Source organism: Raphanus sativus, chromosome 4 (genome assembly GCF_000801105.2).
Source record: "Raphanus sativus cultivar WK10039 chromosome 4, ASM80110v3, whole genome shotgun sequence".
In the NCBI taxonomy this organism is placed as follows: Eukaryota; Viridiplantae; Streptophyta; class Magnoliopsida; order Brassicales; family Brassicaceae; genus Raphanus; species Raphanus sativus.
The window spans coordinates 9,594,531-9,614,225 of record NC_079514.1 but is presented as its reverse complement, the minus strand read 5'-3'; the positions used below and the strand labels follow the sequence as shown (position 1 = coordinate 9,614,225).

The window sequence follows — 19,695 nt, the reverse complement described above, 5'->3', positions numbered from 1 at the left end:
TGAAGTATTTCCAAGATTTGTATACCTCTGAAGGTATTAATCATGCTCTGTATACAGAGGTCTTTCATGACTTCCAGAGAAGAGTGACACCAACTATGAATCATAATCTTACGAGACAAGTTACTGAGGAAGAGATTCATCGAGCTGTGTTTGATATTGGAGCACACAAAGCACCAGGACCGGATGGCTTTACTGCAGTATTCTATCATAACTATTGGGATGAAATCAAAGATGACGTGATGAAGGAGATTACTGATTTCTTTGAAACAGGAAGAATGGATGATCAGATAAGTCATACTAATATATGTCTTATCCCAAAGGTATATCCTCCCACTGGCATGAAGGAATTTAGACCCATAGCTCTTTGTAATGTATCTTACAAGATCATTACTAAGGTCCTAGTTAATCGACTTAAAGAGCATCTGAGCAGTATTATCTTTGAAAATTAGAATGCTTTTATTCCGGGGAGAATGATCTCTGATAATATTGTGATAGCTCATGAGGTCTTTCACAGTCTTAAAGCACGGAAGAGACAAGCATCATCTTATATGGCTGTGAAAACGGATATTACAAAAGCTTATGATCGTCTTGAGTGGAATTTTTTGGCAGAGACAATGAAGATGATGGGTTTTGATAGTAGGTGGATTGACTGGATCATGAGCTGTGTCACTGCAGTTAAATACTCTGTGCTTATTAATGGAACTCCAGCAGGTCTGATCACACCTGCTCGTGGATTAAGACAGGGTGATCCTTTGTCACCATACTTGTTTATCTTGTGTGCGGAGGTGCTATCACATCTTATGACGAGAGCAATGAGAAACAAAGCTTTGTTGGGAGTACGCATTTCAAATAATGCACCGGCAGTTAATCATCTGTTATTTGCAGATGATTCCCTCTTCTTCTCCTTGGCTAATGAGAAGGCAACTAAGAAACTCAAGTCAATATTCAGAGTCTATGATGCAGTTTCCAGGCAAGCTATTAATCTCACTAAATCTTCTATCACGTTTGGAGCCAAGGTGAATCCAACTGTTAAAACAAAGATGCGGCATCTTCTGGGTATTTTCAATGATGGAGGAATAGGGAAGTATTTGGGCTTGCCTGAACAAGTAGGGACCAAGAAAAGTGAGATGTTTAACTACATCATTGATGGGGGAAAGGAGGTTCTACTTAAAGCTATTGCTGTGGCAATGCCAATATTCTCAATGAATATTTTTCGTTTGCCAAAAGATGTGTGTGCTCAGATAAATACAATATTTGCTAAGTTCTGGTGGGGCTCCGGAGATAGAAATGGCTTACACTGGTACTCTTGGGATCGTATCAGTATACCAAAGAGAGAAGGCGGCCTTGGGTTTAAGGATTTGGAAGTTTTCAATCAAACCTTGCTTGGCAAGCAAGTATGGAGAATATTGCAGCATCCTCAATGTCTAATGGCTCGAATTCTTAAAGCTAGATATTTTGCTGATGGTGATATCTTGACTGCAAAATTAAGAAAGAAAGCATCGTATGCTTGGAAGTCCATTTTACATGGTAGAGATCTTCTCACTCAAGGAATGAGGTATATTATTGGTGATGGTTCAATGAAGAATATGTGGACAGACCCATGGATTCCAGATCATCCTCCAAGACCACCACGGGCTAGAGGAGCAATACAAATGGGAGAAAAAGTTAAGGACTACTTTGATATAGTCTCAGGTCAATCGGATGAACAGAAACTAAGGGCAATGGTTATAGACGAAGATGTGAATAAGATTTTAGCCTTGAATATTAGCCCATCTGCACGTCAAGATTTATTAGGCTGGTACTATAATGAAGATGAAATTTATACTGTGAAGTCTGGTTATTGGTTAGGCACTCATGTACAAACGGTTCCTACGACAATCCCAACTCATGGATCAGCTCAGTTAAAGCACAAGGTATGGAGATCTAAAGCACCATCAAAGCTAAAACACTTCATGTGGAGGCTTTTATCGAAGAGTCTTGCGACTGGAAGCAATTTGAAGAGAAGACACATAATTAATGATGATCAATGTAGATGGTGTTGTTCTGCAATAGAAACAGAGGACCACATCTTCTTTGAATGTCCTTATGCTAAGCAGATATGGAGAGCCTCTGGAGTATCCAACATTACCATCAATAGTTCAGTTTCAACTATTGAACAGAAGATAGAAGCATGTTTACAAGTCTCCAGTTCAACTCGTCTGAAACACATGGAAGACCTGCCATTTTGGTTACTATGGAGGCTATGGAAAAACCGTAATACTTTGATATTTCAGCAAAAAGAAATACATTGGAGGAGATTATTACGGTTTGCAAAGGAGGATGCACAAGAATGGAGGCAAATAGAAAGCAATTTAATTAGTGATCCTCTAAGAAGATAGTCTCAGACAACAACCTCTCAGTCATATTGGCAAAGGCCAGCAAGTGGATGGATCTATGTAACACTGATAGAGGTTTCAATTACCAAAATCATATGACTACGGTTGGTTGGGTTTTGCGTGATGAAAATGGAGTTTATAAAGGTTCAGTACATGCTAAAGGTAGATGGCGACATAATGCTTTGGAGAGTGAATTTCAAGCTATTTTAATGGCTTTACAACACTGTTGGGTTTCTGGTCATCAAAGAATCATTTTAGAGAATGATAGTCAAAAAGCGATGGATATACTCTACAATAACAGACTCCATTTTGCTTATTATAATTGGAAAAGGGAAATTCTGCAATGGGCTAGTAAGTTTCAAGATGTCAAGTTCAGATAAATTACTAGAAATGCGAACAAGGTAGCTGACTGTTTGACAAAACGAGTAGCAGATGATGTAGACTTTCTGTTTCATTTTTATGTACCAAATTATTTGTCTGGTCTGCTACATGATGATCACATTCATTCAAGATAAATAAAATAGATGCTATAAAAAAAAAATAAGAACTTCACAAGAAGAAAAGAAATCTAAGAAAACAATGTGCTACATAGTGGATATGTCTTAAATATACATACAGTATGAAAACAAAATTAAATGGGTTCAAATTAACCCAAAAACAAGAAAGTTCATTGTATTACTAGAAAGAATCTTACAGTAGTTGCTAATAAATCTTATTTATGTCATTATAATGAAAGATAAATGAACGCTTTTGATTGGTTGTATAAAAGACTGGAATCTATTAGTACAAAACAGCGATGTCAAAAAAAAAAAACATTAGTACAAAACAGTATCTCCTCCACAAACACGTGTCCACTATTGAACACCTTTGTCATCTCTCTCTTTCTCTCTCTTTCTCTCTCTTCGTCTTTCCTTCTGAGTGACGATTCTCTCTTTTTTTCCACACCCAATTTCGCCAGATAAACCCTAACAAAAGGTTCCACTTCGTCGTCCTCACCAATCTCCAATCGGCGCATGTTAGTGGAAGGATAATGGTTCCAGAGTAAGAAACCGAGAAGACAAACTCTCTCTCTCTCTCTCTCTCTCTCTCTCTCTCTCTCTCGCTAAAGCCATGGCAGAGCTGCAGCACTTGGTGGAAGGTCACAACACAAACGGCGGTTCAGGTTTCATCCATCCTCCTCCTCCGGCGATGATAACCTCAGCCGAAGCACCCGAAACATCCGCCGGAACCAAACGCCTGAGAAGACCGAGCGTTCGCCTAGGAGACATCGGCGGAGGCGGGGGCGGCGACCAGTACCAGCACGCGCCGTACGATTCTCCGCACGCGCGGCGTCCGCAGTGGAGCAACAGGAAGGAGCCGCCGGGGAAGCAGCAGCAGCAGCCTTCGTCGAGGACTCGAGCCCTGACGAACCTGAGCTCCGGATACGACAACAACAACAACGCCGGAGCGGCCCTAGACGAAGATCCGATTTCTGTCGGGACTTGGCGGGTCAACAAGTGGGTGAAAGCTTCGAGCGGAGAGACGACGGCTGCGGCGGCGGGTGCGGGTGCGAAGAGAGTGAGGTCGAATTGGGCGACGACGAAAGAAGATGAAGAAATGGAAGAAGGGTTTCGCGATTTCAGCAGAGATGATTCGGAGTCTCCGACGGAGGAGGAGGAGGAGGAGAACAGGACAAGGTACGAGAAGAGGGGAGACTGGCAGAGAGGAAGAGGAAGAGAAGGAGTGAAGATATGGCTGCAGGAGTTAGGGTTAGGGAGGTATTGGCCAATGTTTGAGATGCATGAAGTCGATGAAGAGGTGTTGCCGTTGTTGACGTTGGAGGATCTCAAGGATATGGGGATCAGTGCTGTTGGGTCGAGAAGGAAGATGTTTTGTGCTCTACAGAAGCTCGGCAGAGAGTTCTCGTGATATTATAAAAAAAAAAGGCAGAGTCTTTTGTGACAGCCATTGCTCTCGTTTTTCTTCTCTTAGTAGTGTTTGTAGTTTGTAGTAGTAAATGAGGAAGAAGTAGGGTGGTTTGCTCATTGTTATTGTATTGCTGGTGTCTTTATGGTTCAGAGCTTATTGACTATTACAATTATGAAATCTCAAAACATGCAGAGAGTTTTTTTGTTAGGAAAAAAATATCTTTTGACAAATTTTGGTAAGATAACTATGCATAGATGTAGACTCATTGTGCTAAACAAGACTTGAGCAAAGCTGGACAAATCTGGATTAGATTTTTTTAGTAAGACGAGATGGCTTTGAGCACTGAGAAATCAGGTTGTGTGGAAGATGGCAAGTCTCTGAGCTGTTAATGAAGGTAACAAGACACAGTCAGAGGAGTATATTTAGAGGTTATGCATTTTGTGAGAGAGGAGTATATTTAGAGGTTATACATTTTGTGAAGTCAAGGGTTATGAGAATGATTCGTCTATTTTTTTTTTTTTTGAAATTAAGAAGTGTACAACGTACATAAGCATCGCCTGGAATGTGGTATAAATACCGAATGCCTTAAACATATCTTTGTCGTTTCAACAGGCTGTGTTTGTTTTTACTATTGAGTGAAGGACTGAAGGTTACTTAGACCGCTGAAGATGTGCAACAAGAAGATCAGCATATGAAGACAAGTAGAAACACTTGCTAACCTTAGCTTCCAGTAATATAGCCATTACAAGAACCAAACGATTTGGTGAGAAGGTTCCCATCATCACATCAACATTAGATAAAATCAACTCCCTGAAGTTCGCAAATACCCTTTCCTTTTTTACTAATTGCCCCTAATGCTGTGAGCTTCATGCCTTCATCCAAGTAAACATACGCCTGGAACGAGGACAGAAAATGAGTTATAGAGTCACTTTCATTCATGACACTCCAAAAACTCAAAAATGGATTCAGAAAACTTGACCTTGCAAAGGATAATTTGACCAATAGAGTTCCTGAAATATCTCGGCAACACTGAATGGTTTCAGTTGCTAACCAGTAATTCTGGATGTGTCCCCTAATGCTTTCCTGCAATAATTTGTTCTCTCAAAACACGTTCCAAGTGTGAAGCCAAGGTGCTGAGAAACAAAAGTAATGTAAGCTAAACCAATCATTTGGAAAGAACCTCTAAAGCCAGGAACACAGAAAGTAGCTACTGAACCTCGAGCACTACCATTGACAACGGAACTATGGTTCAATTATCACCCATTATCAACCCTCCCTGCTGTGTAAAGCAGCAGAAAACATAATTACAAAAAAAAACAAAGCATGGGTGTTTGATACTATTTGATGTCATTGGACCGGAGAAATAACAGAAAGGCCCAAATTCAATACATATTGTTGAATCAGAAAAAAGAAGAGGTCGTACTGGGATAATAACAGAAGGCCTAACTGCCTGGAAGAAAATAACAGAATGGCCCAAATGCAATATTTATTGTTGAAGCTTAAAATATAGGTCCTACCGAGAGTTGAACTCGGGTCGCTGGATTCAAAGTCCAGAGTGCTAACCACTACACCATAGAACCAGATGTCGGTATATTCAAAAGAATATTTTATATTTATAATCCCTTGAGTTTTTTTTAAAGTCCCTCAAGTTCTCTCTCTAGTTACACTACAAAAAAAACAGTCATAATACATCACTTAAATAGAATCACTTACTTAAATGATATTAGTTTGCATTATTTATTATCAAATGATTCAAAATATGTGGTACAACATCGATTATAATAAATGATACGGTTATTAAATTATTTTATATCATTTCAATAAAAACGATACAAATCTATATTTGTTACATCATTTCCAAAAATTGATACAAGATACAACTTCGCATCAATTAAATAACTGATACATTTACTATTTTCTGTTAGTATCGCTTAGAAAATGATACAAAGTAACATCATTTCAATAAAATATGCAAACTTGATATTAATGATAATTAAAATGCTGCTAACGTATTTTAATGTAATATTAATATGTATGTAATTCCTTTGTTTGTTGAATATATTGATGAAGATCTTATTATAAACTATAATATTCAATATTTTCATGTAAATTTATATAAATAAAAATCTATTTGATAAGTAACTAAAATAATTTGATATCATGAATTGCTAAAATGAAACTGAATATATTTATTGATAAAGAATCTGAAAACTATATTGTTATAAGTATTTCTATGCTCATAATAATATTTAATTAATTAAAGAAATAAAGAAGTCAAATGAAAAGATTTTGTTTTAAAACTAAAAATAATATTACAGATTTCCACATATATTTTTTTGTAACTGGATTTCCACATAATTAAACGAATAAAGTAACTAATTTTCTATTATTTCCATAATTTGTTTTGTAAATAAAAATTGAAACCGTTAAAATATATATATTTTCCAAAAATTTAGTAATATCTCCTATTTTTTCTCATCCACTAGATCACAATCTTTTGGTAAAACAAACAAACTGCATATAGACCACGACATTTTTTATAAACTCATCTTCTTCCACACACAGTTCTTTAAAAGACTTATTCAACACAGTTACAACACAGAGTAAAAACTGTTTCTACTCGGTCATTTTAAATGGTTTCATATTCTGTTTTCACACTTTTCGATTGCTTTTTTCTTTTCTTATTATATGGAATGGTTTCCATACTATCATCATTGATAGGTTAACAAAGGTGAAGACAGTGAGTTTCAAAATCAACGGAGATATGCAAATAAAGGTTAAAATTTTATGTTATTTATACTTAAAATGATTATCTTTATTCACACAAAGATGCCAAGAGTTTCTAACTTTCTACATGATTTCTGATTTTTTTTCTCTGTTTTGCTTTAAATTTTGTAGAACAAAAGTTGTTCCAGGTATTATGATAAATGATTCCTATCATGGAACGAAGAAACATGGAACACGAGTTATTGCGTTTACAATATGGAATAAAATTCATGGACAAAAGAAAAATTAGGAATTGAAGTTTATGTCTACTGGGTTTGATGTTTGACTTTTGTGTTTTTCTTGTTTTGTAAATAACTGTTTTAACCGTGATGTATTAATATAATATTCTTATCAACAATTGTGAAATATGAATTTGTTTATAAAGATAATAATATATATTAGAAAGAAAGGAAACTGCAACAAAGAATATAAATATTCAGTAAAAATATTAATTGGAATTATTTAACAAAATAAACCATTTTAATCAAATAATTTTATCAAAATTACGTTTTTAAATATTGATAATAATTTTATGTCAGTTATTTATAAATGATATAAATTATTGAAATCAATTATTTTAATTGATAGAACTACTTGCATCATTTAACACTATTGATGTAAAAACTAACATCACTTATAATAAATGACATATTTTAACATCATTTATGGGAATGATGCAAATAATATATATTTTTACATCAGTTATTATATGAATTGATGTAAATTATTTGCATCACCACTTTCAGAGTCATTTTTAAGTGATGTAAAATTCTTTTACATCATTTATAAATAATGCAAATATTAAAAATAAACGATGTAAAACTATCTTTTTTTTGTAGTGTTACTTCAATTTTACAATAGTGTCCTAAAATCGATTGCATTACTAAGAATATAAATATATTTTATATGTATGTATCTCTTAGGGTCTAACTGGTAACCAAGAAATGAAAAAGAATATTTCATTTCTTTGTATTTCTAATTTGTTTTATCATTTGTAAAAAATATTTTTTTCATTCATTTTTTTTTCTTTTCATTCTAGAGGAATATTAAATAAATTTATTTTTCACTAAAATTGATAAAAATAATCTTTCTCTTTGTTTCTATAATTTTATTCATCTGTATTTTTTTCAACTTATTCATAATGTTTCTAAGAAATTCACCGGTTAGATCTTAGTTTAAAGTTTTATAAACATGTGTGTAAGATTAAAAAAATTATTTGACCATCAAAAACATACTAACATATTTAAATACCTGAAAAAACAAAAACATAAAGTTTTGGTTCACCAAAGCTACCACCGGCCAACTGTACTAAATCCAAATGAGGAACCTTTATCAAACGTTTTGCCTAATAGTGGATGGAGATAATCTTCATTTCTAATTCGTATTCTCGAATATAATTGAATTTTTCATAGAGAAGATGATAATGGGATAATAATACGCACTCTCACAATCATAATACAACTAAACAAGTTGCCGAGTGTTCTCTAGCAGATTTTGGGGAAGACACATTATTGTTATTAGTGAGTTACAAAAAAAAATAAAATAGATTATTTATAGAGAAAAGTGAAAGAAAAAGAGGAAAAAACAGAAAAGATTGATATTATCCCGTTCTTCTTTTACATGGGAGTGGAATCATCACTCATATATTGTCCAATAAAGACTTCAATAATTAGAGATATTACTTTACGCAAAAAAAAAATCAATTTGGTACGTAAACCTTATCTGCTTTTCATTTTATAATTTTAACGTCCTTCTTTTTAAATCTAATAATTAACTGCTAGAAAAAAATATTTTATATGGCGCAGCTTGCTAATGAGTTCGATTTAATTGGAAAACTTGATATATTTGCTTCAGCATTAGACAGCATTAAGAGTTATAATTTGCACCATACATCACGGTAGTATCCTAGAAATAATACAACACAAATTGATGTTTCACTCGATTATTATGTTTGGCAAATACAATGAATGATTGACCCACGGGTTGTTAGTAAAATTTAGTTTTCGTAGATGATTATCTACTCCATCATCTCTTCTCTAAGAATCATTTGATTAACAGTTTGCAGGAATCCTATTTCTATAACCATATATACAGTAAGAAAAACAGGAAAATTACACGTTCAAATTCATAGAATAATATAGATTTAAATCCCTACAAAGAAATTAAGAACGGAAAACAGGTAAATTACATGTTCAAATTTATATATAAAAATAAATAAATTGTGAACATTAAAAAATCCTAGACGTGAAATTTAGGTTACTTATGCAAGATGTGATATTTATCTAGTGGCAATAACAAATTCAGCCAATCATATCATATCCTCTTGAGTCTATCTTTACATGTTTCTCTTTTAATACAGGGGCCTCTAGAGAAAGCCGACGTGCTCGTTATCTTCATGCATGTTTCATTTAGTATTTTTTATAAAATATTTAATACGTAACATGCATGATAGTATGAAACATAATCCCACGTCACGACTCACGATGGACATGGCTAGCCATGAATGATTTACCAAAAAGTTTGGAATATAAAGGATTCAATTACCCAGTGACGCTATTCTATATCACTCGATAGGGATTTGTCCTGCGCACCTCCTTTCTCTTTTGCGTTTATTGGTCAGATAAAAAACTTTATATTAAAACTAGATTTTGACCCGCCCTTCAAAGAGCGGGTATATTTTTGTTTTACATTTTTTTAGAAATTTTAATTTCATGTTTGTGTATTCTTTGTAAATCATATTTGTGTTTTCTGTGATCATATTTGTGTAAATATTACTTTTTAAAAAGTTCAGTAAAAGATTTTGATAGTTATATTGAATTTGTGATTTTTCATAACTATAAACACTTCTATCATAGTCATTTCATATATTAATTGTACTTTATTTCTAACAGCTATAAATTTTTATTTTTCTTAAATAACAAAGTAATATTATTTTTGATCCACGTTTTCAAAGTGCAAATTTATTTGCCGAAACAAATTAAATTTATTGAATATAAATTTATATTTCTGACTATTTATTTACATTTAAATGTTACAAAGAAAGCATTATATATGTGAATATTATAATAGGTTTAACGTTTTAATAAAAATAATTTTGATGATGAAATATATAATCAGGTTTAAATAAAATCAGAATATTGTGGTATTTATTAGCATTTTGAATGATTCACGCAATTAAATATTCATACTCGAAAAACCAATATAGAATCTATCCCATAAGTCTAGGCCTCGAATCTGATTAAATTGGACCTATATATTAAAATATTAATTTATTATATTTATCCAAATTTTGCTAAATTTAATTTATGATATAGTTTTAGTATATTTTCATATATGATATGAATCCACGGCACCAGTGGTAAATCTAGTGATCTACATTGAATTCAGCTTAGATTTTGAATTAAATTATAAAATTTCTATTTAGAAATCCCATACGATTAAAAATCCATCAAATTTTCATTTAACCGTGATTTTGTAATGGTTGACCCGAAAAATTGAGATAAATTTAATTATCTTTTAATTATTTAATTTCATGATAATTATTATTTATCGGCAAAATCCTAATTTTGTAGATATATTAGTTAAATAAATTTGTATTTCATGAATTGAAATAAAAATCTAATTATTTTTATTTTATATTAACTTTTTCAATGGTAAATAATATTATATTAATTATTTATTTTATTAAAAGGTCAGGGTTAGTAAATATAAAGCATAAACTTAGATTTTAAATATTAGTAGTCATAATAGTAAGAATAAAGGTGGTTATTAATTTGGATTAATTAATGTATTATTGTTGATTAATAACATATATTTTCCGTAACAAATGTGCATATATTTTCAGAAAAAAGTGCTGTAATTATTATACATATTTAAATCGACATATATCAATAATTTATTTGTACATTTTCATAAATGTTGCAGTTATAGATCCTAGAATATAGGAATTAAAGGAAAATAGTTATAAAATATTTGGTTTTTTTTTAATAAGCTCTGACCATTATGGAATTAAAAGGTGGTTACAAAATATTTACTTAGATTCAGTTATAGTTATAGAATATATTTTATTGTGGAAAAAATAATTGTTGGACATAACTTCATATCAATTGGACATGTTGAAGAATTAATAGTATTGATGAGAAAGATATGGTTATCAAAAAAACTCTCGTAGGCAACTAGAAAAATCTTCAACGGTGCTGGACCTTGAAGGAAAAATTAATCTTAAACTCGTGCCGAGGCAACTGAAAAATCTTCAACGCTGTGTAATATAGGTGATATAGGACTTGTGATTTAATAAGTTTAGACTAAAGACACGTAGTAGCGTAGAGTTTGTTAACGTGTTCCCCTTAATACTACAGAGTGCACAACGACATTATTTTTTCTTGATCAAAGATACACACCGACATTAGGCTATCACCAACTATGATACCAAATTTGGTATTTTGTTGTTATATTTTTTTTGTCATCTCTAAATATAGCACAAAATCTTACACTAAAATTAATATTATATATTATTTGATGTTTTCACTTTTAATAATTTTATATTTTATTATTTGTAATTGATAAATAATTGTTTCATCCACTTAATTATTATGTTTGTTAAATTTTTAAAATTTTGTAATTTTATGTTTATAAACTTTATTTAAATTTATATTTTTGGTTTAACAAAATTACGCTTTTCATGTATTTATTTAATATAAAATATTACATTACAAATTATTAATTACGAAAAACACATAAAATAATATATTTGTTTTAATAAAATTTGTATTAGTTAGTAATACAAGCTTGAGTATATTGTAAAATAAAAAATGTTATTTTAATGTTTATTGAATAGTATTACACAATGTTTTAATTATTTACTATTAAATCTAATTTTACAATAATGTAATATTATTAATTGTTCATCACTAATTAATATAACTTAAATAAAGATTATAATCGATACTATAAAATGAAAATATGTTACAATATAAAGAATGATAATAATCATTTTAGGTTATAACTGGTAGAAAAATATAGAATTGATGAAATTAAAATAAATGGAATGATAAAAAGAAATACTGCAAAAAATAGAATTAAATTCATTCATAATCAATTTTTTGTGGAAACATTCCTCTTTATAATTTACCTGTTTTGTGAAATTGATGGAATGAGTATTCCATTCAATTAAAAATGATGAAATTTATTTTGGAATTAATGGAATAAGTCATTCCACATCATTCCATTTCATAAATCAATAATCCAATTGCAGCCTTAGTGTTTTCTTACTTGAAAGCAAAATACAATATAAAAATTCTATGATATTTTATTTTTACAATATAAAAATGATAATAATCATTAGTGATTTTTTATTTTAAAAAAAATTATGTAAAAAAAATTAAAAATACAAATAATACAGTACATTTATGTTTAGTTACAGATTTGAACTAATTAATAATAATAAAGAACAAATTAATAAATAAAATAAATAAAATAAATAAAATATGTATATTAAATATCTGGTGTGATGAATAGTGTTACACCAAATTTAATATAATATTGTTTATTCTACATCAAATTTGGTGAGATAATGTTATTTTGATATCTCATTAGAACATCTCCAACCCACACACCAAATTTGGTGTGAAAAAAAAACCAAATTTGGTGTTTTGGTGTTTCACTTTATTTTCCATCTCCAACCACAACACCAAATCCCACACCAAAAAGAATATTTTCTATTATTATAATATTAAATTTAGTTTGCTGTTTATTTTTTTAATAGTTTTAATAAATAATTATTGTTTATACAACTGATTAATTAATAAATAAAATATAAAATTACAATTAAAAAAATATTAATCAATAATTTGAAAACTGAAGAAATTAATTGGAATAATTTATTTAGTTTTGGTAAATAATAATAATTAAATGATTAATTAAGAAAGATATAAGATTATAATCCGTTAAGCAAAATTACAATGCATAAAATATAAATAACCAGAAATAAAGTACATCATACTAATTATGTAATTTTTGTGTATTTGATTTTAATTGGTAGTTTTATGTGTGTTTAATTTTAATTATGTAATTTTATGTCTTTTTAATTTTAGTTATGTAATTTTATGTGTGTTTAATTTTAATTATGTAATAATATGTTTTCATTAATTTATTATTTTAGTTGATGGTATTTATTTGTATTTTTAATTAATTTGCTTATTAATATATGTTAAAAGTATAATTAAATGATATATATATTCATTTAAATATATTATTCTAAGGTAAAAGTAAGAATAAAAAAATATTTTAAGTTTTGGTGTTTTGTGAACAGTGTTACACATTGGTGTAACACTGTTCACAAAACACCAAATAATTATTTATGCAGTTGGGTTTGGCATTCGGTTGGAGAACTAGAAACGTCAATTATGACGTTTTGCTGTTCGCTTGGAGTAGTTCTTAGAGATTAAATTACATCAAATTTGATGTTCTGGTGTCGTACGAGTTGGTGCTAGAAGTACAAAATTTAGACACCAAAACATTGAGCACGGTGTCGCTTTCTTAATGGCATGTAAGGTATTATATATAGTATTAATTGGCGCAGATAATTTTTTGTGAATTTCTATTAATAGAAAACATGGTTTGAATCATTCTCATAACCTTGACTTCACATAGGATTTTATTTATTTAAATCACTCTATTTATGTTTGTTTAGTATCTACAAATTAATATGGATCCTGAATACTATTTGGAATCAGAGTATAGATTCAGTATGTTGTGTAAGATCGCACACGCAACAAACAATGTCAATGACTTTACTTTTTTTTTTGCACTTATATGTTATAATACCATTGGTGTAGACTAATGGTTAACTAAGTGCATGGGTTTCGGTTGTGCTTCTATTTGAGTCCCAGTGAAAGAAATGTTTTATGCCATGTTTCTGATATTAGCAAATGCTAGTTCTGGACCTAGAAAGAGATTAAGGCCTAACGTCCAACTCTATTAACAAAAAGAGTTACATTATTATACACATAAAATGGTTTTGTAAATTGCAAAAGTTGTCAAAGTTTGCTTGGAGGCCTTAGGTAAGAATGCTTGGAGGCCTTTGGTAAGGAATGTGTATCAGTCTTCCAGAACGCAAGTTGCTCTATGTAAAATGGAAGATAAATGAAGTAAACAGAAAATAAAAGAAAAAGCAAAAGAACATAGAGAGAAGACGATTGGACATAAAAGAGTGAGAGCAACTTGGTACATTAGAAGAACCACATTTCAGTTCGTCTTTCCGCTTTGCTTTCTTGTTTGCTCACCTCTATTTTTTTTTTCATTTTCTAGTTATTTATTTTATCTGCATGATTTTCTTCTGCCATTAGAATTCTCCAGCCAGTCTACGTACGTAACAAGTTGATTACAAGTTTACAACAAGTGTATAATATTCATTTCTACTACGCTAAAGCGCTCGTTTTGTGTGGGTATGACATATATCTCTGTTTCTTTATTTTCTAGTATTTGTGAGCTTTGTCAAAATTTTAATATATTTTGTCAAAATTTGTATGTCTCGATGTTCCAGTAAATTATTGTACTCTTTATTATTTATTCGTGATAGTTATATATGTGAAATAACATCTAGTTTAATTTTGATGCCGTAGTCATTTTCAACCACTTACCTACTAAGCATCTTCTTGCAGTGTTAAGAAAGAGATATTATTAGCCTATTGTTCAAATACGGATGGATTTTTCAAAATTATGAACAACCTCGTCATTATATACTTAATTGAAATAATTCATTTGAACAAATGTCTTTTAATTTATAATTTTATACTAGAATAAATTAGTCTTAAAGAAATATTTTACTAGAAAAAGAAACCACCCTAAAAGAATGATCTCTTCAGTAAAACAGGTGAAAGCAGTTTAAGTTACTAAAGTTAACCTAATTATTTACAAGTCTATGAAACTATTCTACTACAACGATTTTATGATCTTGAATATATATGTAATATTTTGAAAGTCTTATTCTATGAGTTAAAATATTAAGAATTCACAAGATTTAGCAAAAAAAAAAAAAAAATTAACCTAATCGGTACGTTCAAGTAACCATCCAGTCTAGACTGATCCCCGACCTTGGCAGGAAGCTGAAGAAGCATATGCTTCCCACTTTCATCATTGTAAATTACTTTCGGTATTTTTTACTAAAATTTAAGTGATCTTATAGTATATTCAGAAAAAAAAATATCGTAGTTTAGAACGTCATGTTCCAAGTTCAAATCACATAGTAATTTGTTTTTATTTGCTTTCAGTCTTATAAAACTCAAAGACCGGCATTAACTATGAGCCATAATCAATAAAACAATATATGAGGTCCTAACCATGACTACTTACTTGCATGCTAGGCCAACTTTTTCTCCTTCGTGTTGGAGCCTAGTTATATAAAAAAATCTTGCACCCATGATCTGCCAAAATCTTATCTTGAATTTGCTTTTTTATATAAAATCATATATATAATGAAGTTTAACAAATTGTTATATCGACTAACCGTTAAATAAGGGGTACCTCTATGCTTTCATCATTCAATTATTACTTGAGAATTTGAACTATACTGTATTAATCTTGACCAGTAGCTGACAAAAAAAAACACTTAACCAGTAGTCTCCATTAGTTAAGCAGTCTATATCTCTTTCCGTTTATTTTACCTTTTAAAACGTAAGAACAAAACGTGAATATCGTTGATGAAACAAATGTTAATTCAAGTACAAATGAAAGAGAGCATCTATCTATGTGTTATTAACTGTTTCAAGTTGATTGGGCATGTACGGGCAAAATGTTAATGATTGAGAAACGGCAATAGAAAAATAAAAATTTATGATTTAAAACTGAAAAACGTAAGTTTAGAATGAAAAGTTACTAATGAAAACTGTAAAATATGTTTACTTACAATTTCACGTGAACTAATTTTCTTGGAAATGTAATTTACTCAAGAGCTTTGTAATTTTATCCAACCGCAGAAAACATTGTAACATGTAAAAACAAATCACATATAGATATATGTGAAATAGGTAGAATCTAGACATAAAGCTTTTAAAAGAAAGAGTTGGCCTAAACCGAAATCGACCTGCATTATTTATCAAAAGTTATATTGGTGTGGATTGGCTTTTGAATAATTTTCTAAGGACATTTGTTTTTGCAGTACACCTACAAAGACAATATATTTAAGTATATGTATATATATTAATTATATTATAATTCACACAACATATATCTTCCCCTTTTTTTTGCTAAATTATATTCTATTACCCCCATTTTTTCTTAAGACCTCCCACTATATATACTAGAACTCCCCAAATGCTAAGGTCGTGCCATAAGCTTTTAATAAAAGAGAAACACTTACAAAGCTTATATCTCTCTTACCTCGAAGAGTTCATCTTCTCCCTCCTATACAAATAAAAACCTAAATTATTCTTCCTACCAAAATAAAACTCTAAAACCATGGCTATCTTCAACACTCAAAACACATGGGCCTTCGCCTTCGGCTTGCTCGGTATGAATTTATCTCCTTTTATATCAAATTTGATATCATCATAGCCTATATCCATATTCCAAAACCGGTATGTCTTCGAACATTGTACTTCGTGATTTTTTTTTTCAGGAAACATCATTTCCTTTGCTGTTTTCCTCTCCCCCGTGTAAGTAGTCACATCTTTACTTCATTAAAACATGAGTATCTAAATATATCAGCACATACGTTATATGTTACTATCTCGCTATAACTAGAACTAACAAACTATATGTGATCATATACTAAACCAAACCAGTTAAGATATCAATATTTAATAGCCAAGATGATTCGATATGGATGCAGGCCAACGTTCTATAGGATTTGGAAGAAAAAAACCACAGAAGATTTTCAATCTCTTCCCTATGTGGTGGCGCTCTTCAGCGCGATGCTTTGGCTCTACTACGCTACTCAGAAAAAAGATGTCTTCCTTCTCGTCACCATCAACTCCTTTGGTTGCTTCATAGAAACCATATACATCGCCATATTCGTTGCCTTCGCCACCAAGAAAGCACGAGTATGTTCATTGATTAGACATTACGACATGTATATGTGAGATATATTATATTTAATGACAATTTCAGTGCAGATGTTAACGGTGAAGCTCTTGTTGCTAATGAACTTTGGAGGATTCTGTCTGATTCTCCTCCTCTGCCAATTCTTAGCAAAAGGTTCCACACGTGCGAAGATTATCGGAGGAATCTGTGTCGGATTCTCTGTCTGCGTTTTCGCTGCGCCGCTTAGCATTATCGTAAGTATAGTCATAGCTAGCTAGCTAGTGTTACATAATATATGTTTTGATTTAATGAATAAATTAATCTTGTATATAATGAAAACAGAGAACGGTGATAAAGACAAAAAGTGTGGAGTACATGCCGTTTAGCTTATCCTTGACACTTACAATCAGTGCGGTCGTATGGCTTCTTTATGGTCTTGCTCTTAGGGATATCTACGTTGCTGTAAGTCATCAGAATCATTATCATAATCATATCATTATATTGCGTGAAAGTGTTTGCTTTTGTTTCTATATACCTGAGCCTACATATTATCATAGATTAAGAGGGACATGGATTTACAAAAAGCATAGCCCTTTTGTTGGTATTATTGTCGCGTTACATATTATATATTCCACAAACGCTAAAGATACTCCTTTTATCTTTAAAAAAAACATCTTTTACAAAAGAGTTCTATCTACAAAACTGTTATAAAGTAATACAGTAGTATATTGCACGTAACCATTCTACAAATTGATATGAATCTATAAAAGTGAAAAGTTCATATATTAAAATAAAAAGTAGTTAATAATGCTTTGAGCACTAATACCTTTCATCTGTCGATATCACAGTTCCCGAACGTGATTGGGTTTGTTCTCGGTGCACTTCAAATGATACTTTACGTGGTTTTCAAATACTGCAAAACGCCGTCGGATTTGGTGGAGAAAGAACTCGAAGCCGCTAAGTTGCCGGAGGTGAGTATTGATATGCTGAAGCTAGGGACATTGGCATCTCCTGAAGCAGCAGAGATCACAGTCGTACCAACTGCGAACAAGTGTATATGTAATGATCGGAAGACTGAAACTGAAAATGGACAGCGAGTTAAAAACGGCACACACTCCACTGCAGCTTGTTAAAAAACAGAAAAACTGTTTGCCTATCTTTTGCATTGTTGACTTTGTACTCTATCTTAATATCATCATCTACGTGTGCCAAGTCGAGGATTAATTATCTCGGGAATTACATTATCCTGAGTTGATTTTTCCCTTCTTCTTTTAATTACTAGTGTAACTAAATTATCTGTTGGATATGAATATCACCTTATTTTCCCGTTGAAAGGTTATAAAATTGCTCTCCCTAGTGTATAATTCAATAGTTATCTACCACATGTACAATTTTCTCGTCTTTCTGTTGAAATTAAGTTATTTTCTAGAAAAAAACTGATAAGATTGTAAACGTGGTGTACAATTGTACAATATCTAGTGGTTTTGTGGAAGTTCAGCTTCCTAAATTTGATTTTCGTTGAGAGGATATTATACAATCGGTTCTTGTCACTGGCTTATGGGATTAGTCGGGCCTTTACGGCTCAGGTGATCCGAGTCATAAAAAAGAGTGGTGGTTAGTTTTTCTAAGAAGATATTGTGCTTATATAAAGTTTTTACTAGTTAGGAAAATTATGATGTCATACATTATAGTTAAAATGCATGAGTAAATTTAAGTAGAGTAATTTAGTTTTACCTCATCCCCTATATATTAAAGGAGAAGCATTTTAAGGCTTTCCTTAAACGATTTTTGTGAGAATGCATGAGAAGGCTCGGATCCACGTGTCATTCTGTGAGCGATTTGAAAAAAAACACAACATTTAATGCTTAACTTTCTTTCCTTTTTTGCTTAAATAACAAAGGAACATAACGAATTTTTTTTTCATAGCTTTGACATCAAACGACAAGAAACAACCACAATAACAACATATAGTTTCAATCCCCATCTCAACAAAAGGATATAGATCGTACTAAACTCACCACCACGAACCAGAGAAGCATTTTCGGTGAGATTTCTTTGTTTCTATTTCATGTCTCTTTGTCTCTCTGAAACACTACTTGAACGTTTTCTCTGCGTACGTAAACGTACGTATCTTGCTTTAATTTTAGTTGTCAAGATAACTAAGCGAGGAGGAAGAGACGGTGTAAAGACAAGGAGGCGCGAGGATGTAAAGGAACAACCATTGTTCATAGCGAACATAACCCAAAGCGAGACGTGTTCTTCTGAGTTCCCTTATGCATTGCCATACCATCTTGCATTAGAGAATGGAGAGGAGAGGAAGCTTGATTCAACGTTAGCATACGCTATGCAAGCATTGAAGGTTGCAGCAGAGTCTGGTCTTCAAGTATGGTTGCTTCTGGCTTGGGTTTTATCGTGGATGCAGCGCTTAACGAGACAGGGAAGTGGGAACAAGGGAAGCTGTTACGTCTGAATGCAAAGGTTCGTGTAGCCAAAGGAGAAGTTAAGGATGCTATTGAAACTTACGCACAACTTCTTGCACTCCTTCGGGTTCAAATCATGAAGCTTTAGTTCTGTAAAGAAAAATCCAAAGGGATGTGATGTAAAGGGTTTAGAAGTCTTGAGCTTG

General features: G+C 31.5%; 2 protein-coding genes and 1 non-coding gene across 3 annotated transcripts; 2 read left to right on the top strand and 1 right to left on the bottom strand.

Moving 5' to 3' along the window:
* The first annotated feature begins 3,232 nt into the window (after positions 1 to 3,232).
* LOC130510507 (uncharacterized) lies at positions 3,233 to 4,452 on the top strand. Its single transcript, XM_057006888.1, has one exon. It carries the CDS (start codon positions 3,486 to 3,488, stop codon positions 4,281 to 4,283), a length of 798 nt encoding a protein of 265 aa, XP_056862868.1. The 5' UTR covers positions 3,233 to 3,485; the 3' UTR covers positions 4,284 to 4,452.
* A 1,339-nt stretch (positions 4,453 to 5,791) lies between these two features.
* Positions 5,792 to 5,863, bottom strand: TRNAQ-UUG (transfer RNA glutamine (anticodon UUG)). The gene has a single exon. It is a non-coding gene; the product is annotated as a tRNA-Gln (tRNA).
* Positions 5,864 to 16,374: 10,511 nt separating this feature from the next.
* On the top strand, positions 16,375 to 18,396 carry LOC108849149 (bidirectional sugar transporter SWEET12). Its single transcript, XM_018622662.2, has 6 exons — positions 16,375 to 16,557; positions 16,666 to 16,702; positions 16,879 to 17,089; positions 17,162 to 17,323; positions 17,412 to 17,531; positions 17,918 to 18,396. Exons 1-6 carry the CDS (start codon positions 16,506 to 16,508, stop codon positions 18,200 to 18,202), a joined length of 867 nt encoding a protein of 288 aa, XP_018478164.1. The 5' UTR covers positions 16,375 to 16,505; the 3' UTR covers positions 18,203 to 18,396.
* The last annotated feature ends 1,299 nt before the right edge of the window (positions 18,397 to 19,695 follow it).

Coding starts and splice junctions, on each gene's coding strand:
- LOC108849149 (XM_018622662.2), top strand. CDS start 16,506: ATGGCTATCTTCAACACTCAAAACACATGGGCCTTCGCCTTCGGCTTG. Junction 17,324..17,411: donor CTGCGCCGCTTAGCATTATC/GTAAGTATAGTC, acceptor TAATGAAAACAG/AGAACGGTGATAAAGACAAA. Junction 17,532..17,917: donor TTAGGGATATCTACGTTGCT/GTAAGTCATCAG, acceptor TCGATATCACAG/TTCCCGAACGTGATTGGGTT.
- LOC130510507 (XM_057006888.1), top strand. CDS start 3,486: ATGGCAGAGCTGCAGCACTTGGTGGAAGGTCACAACACAAACGGCGGT.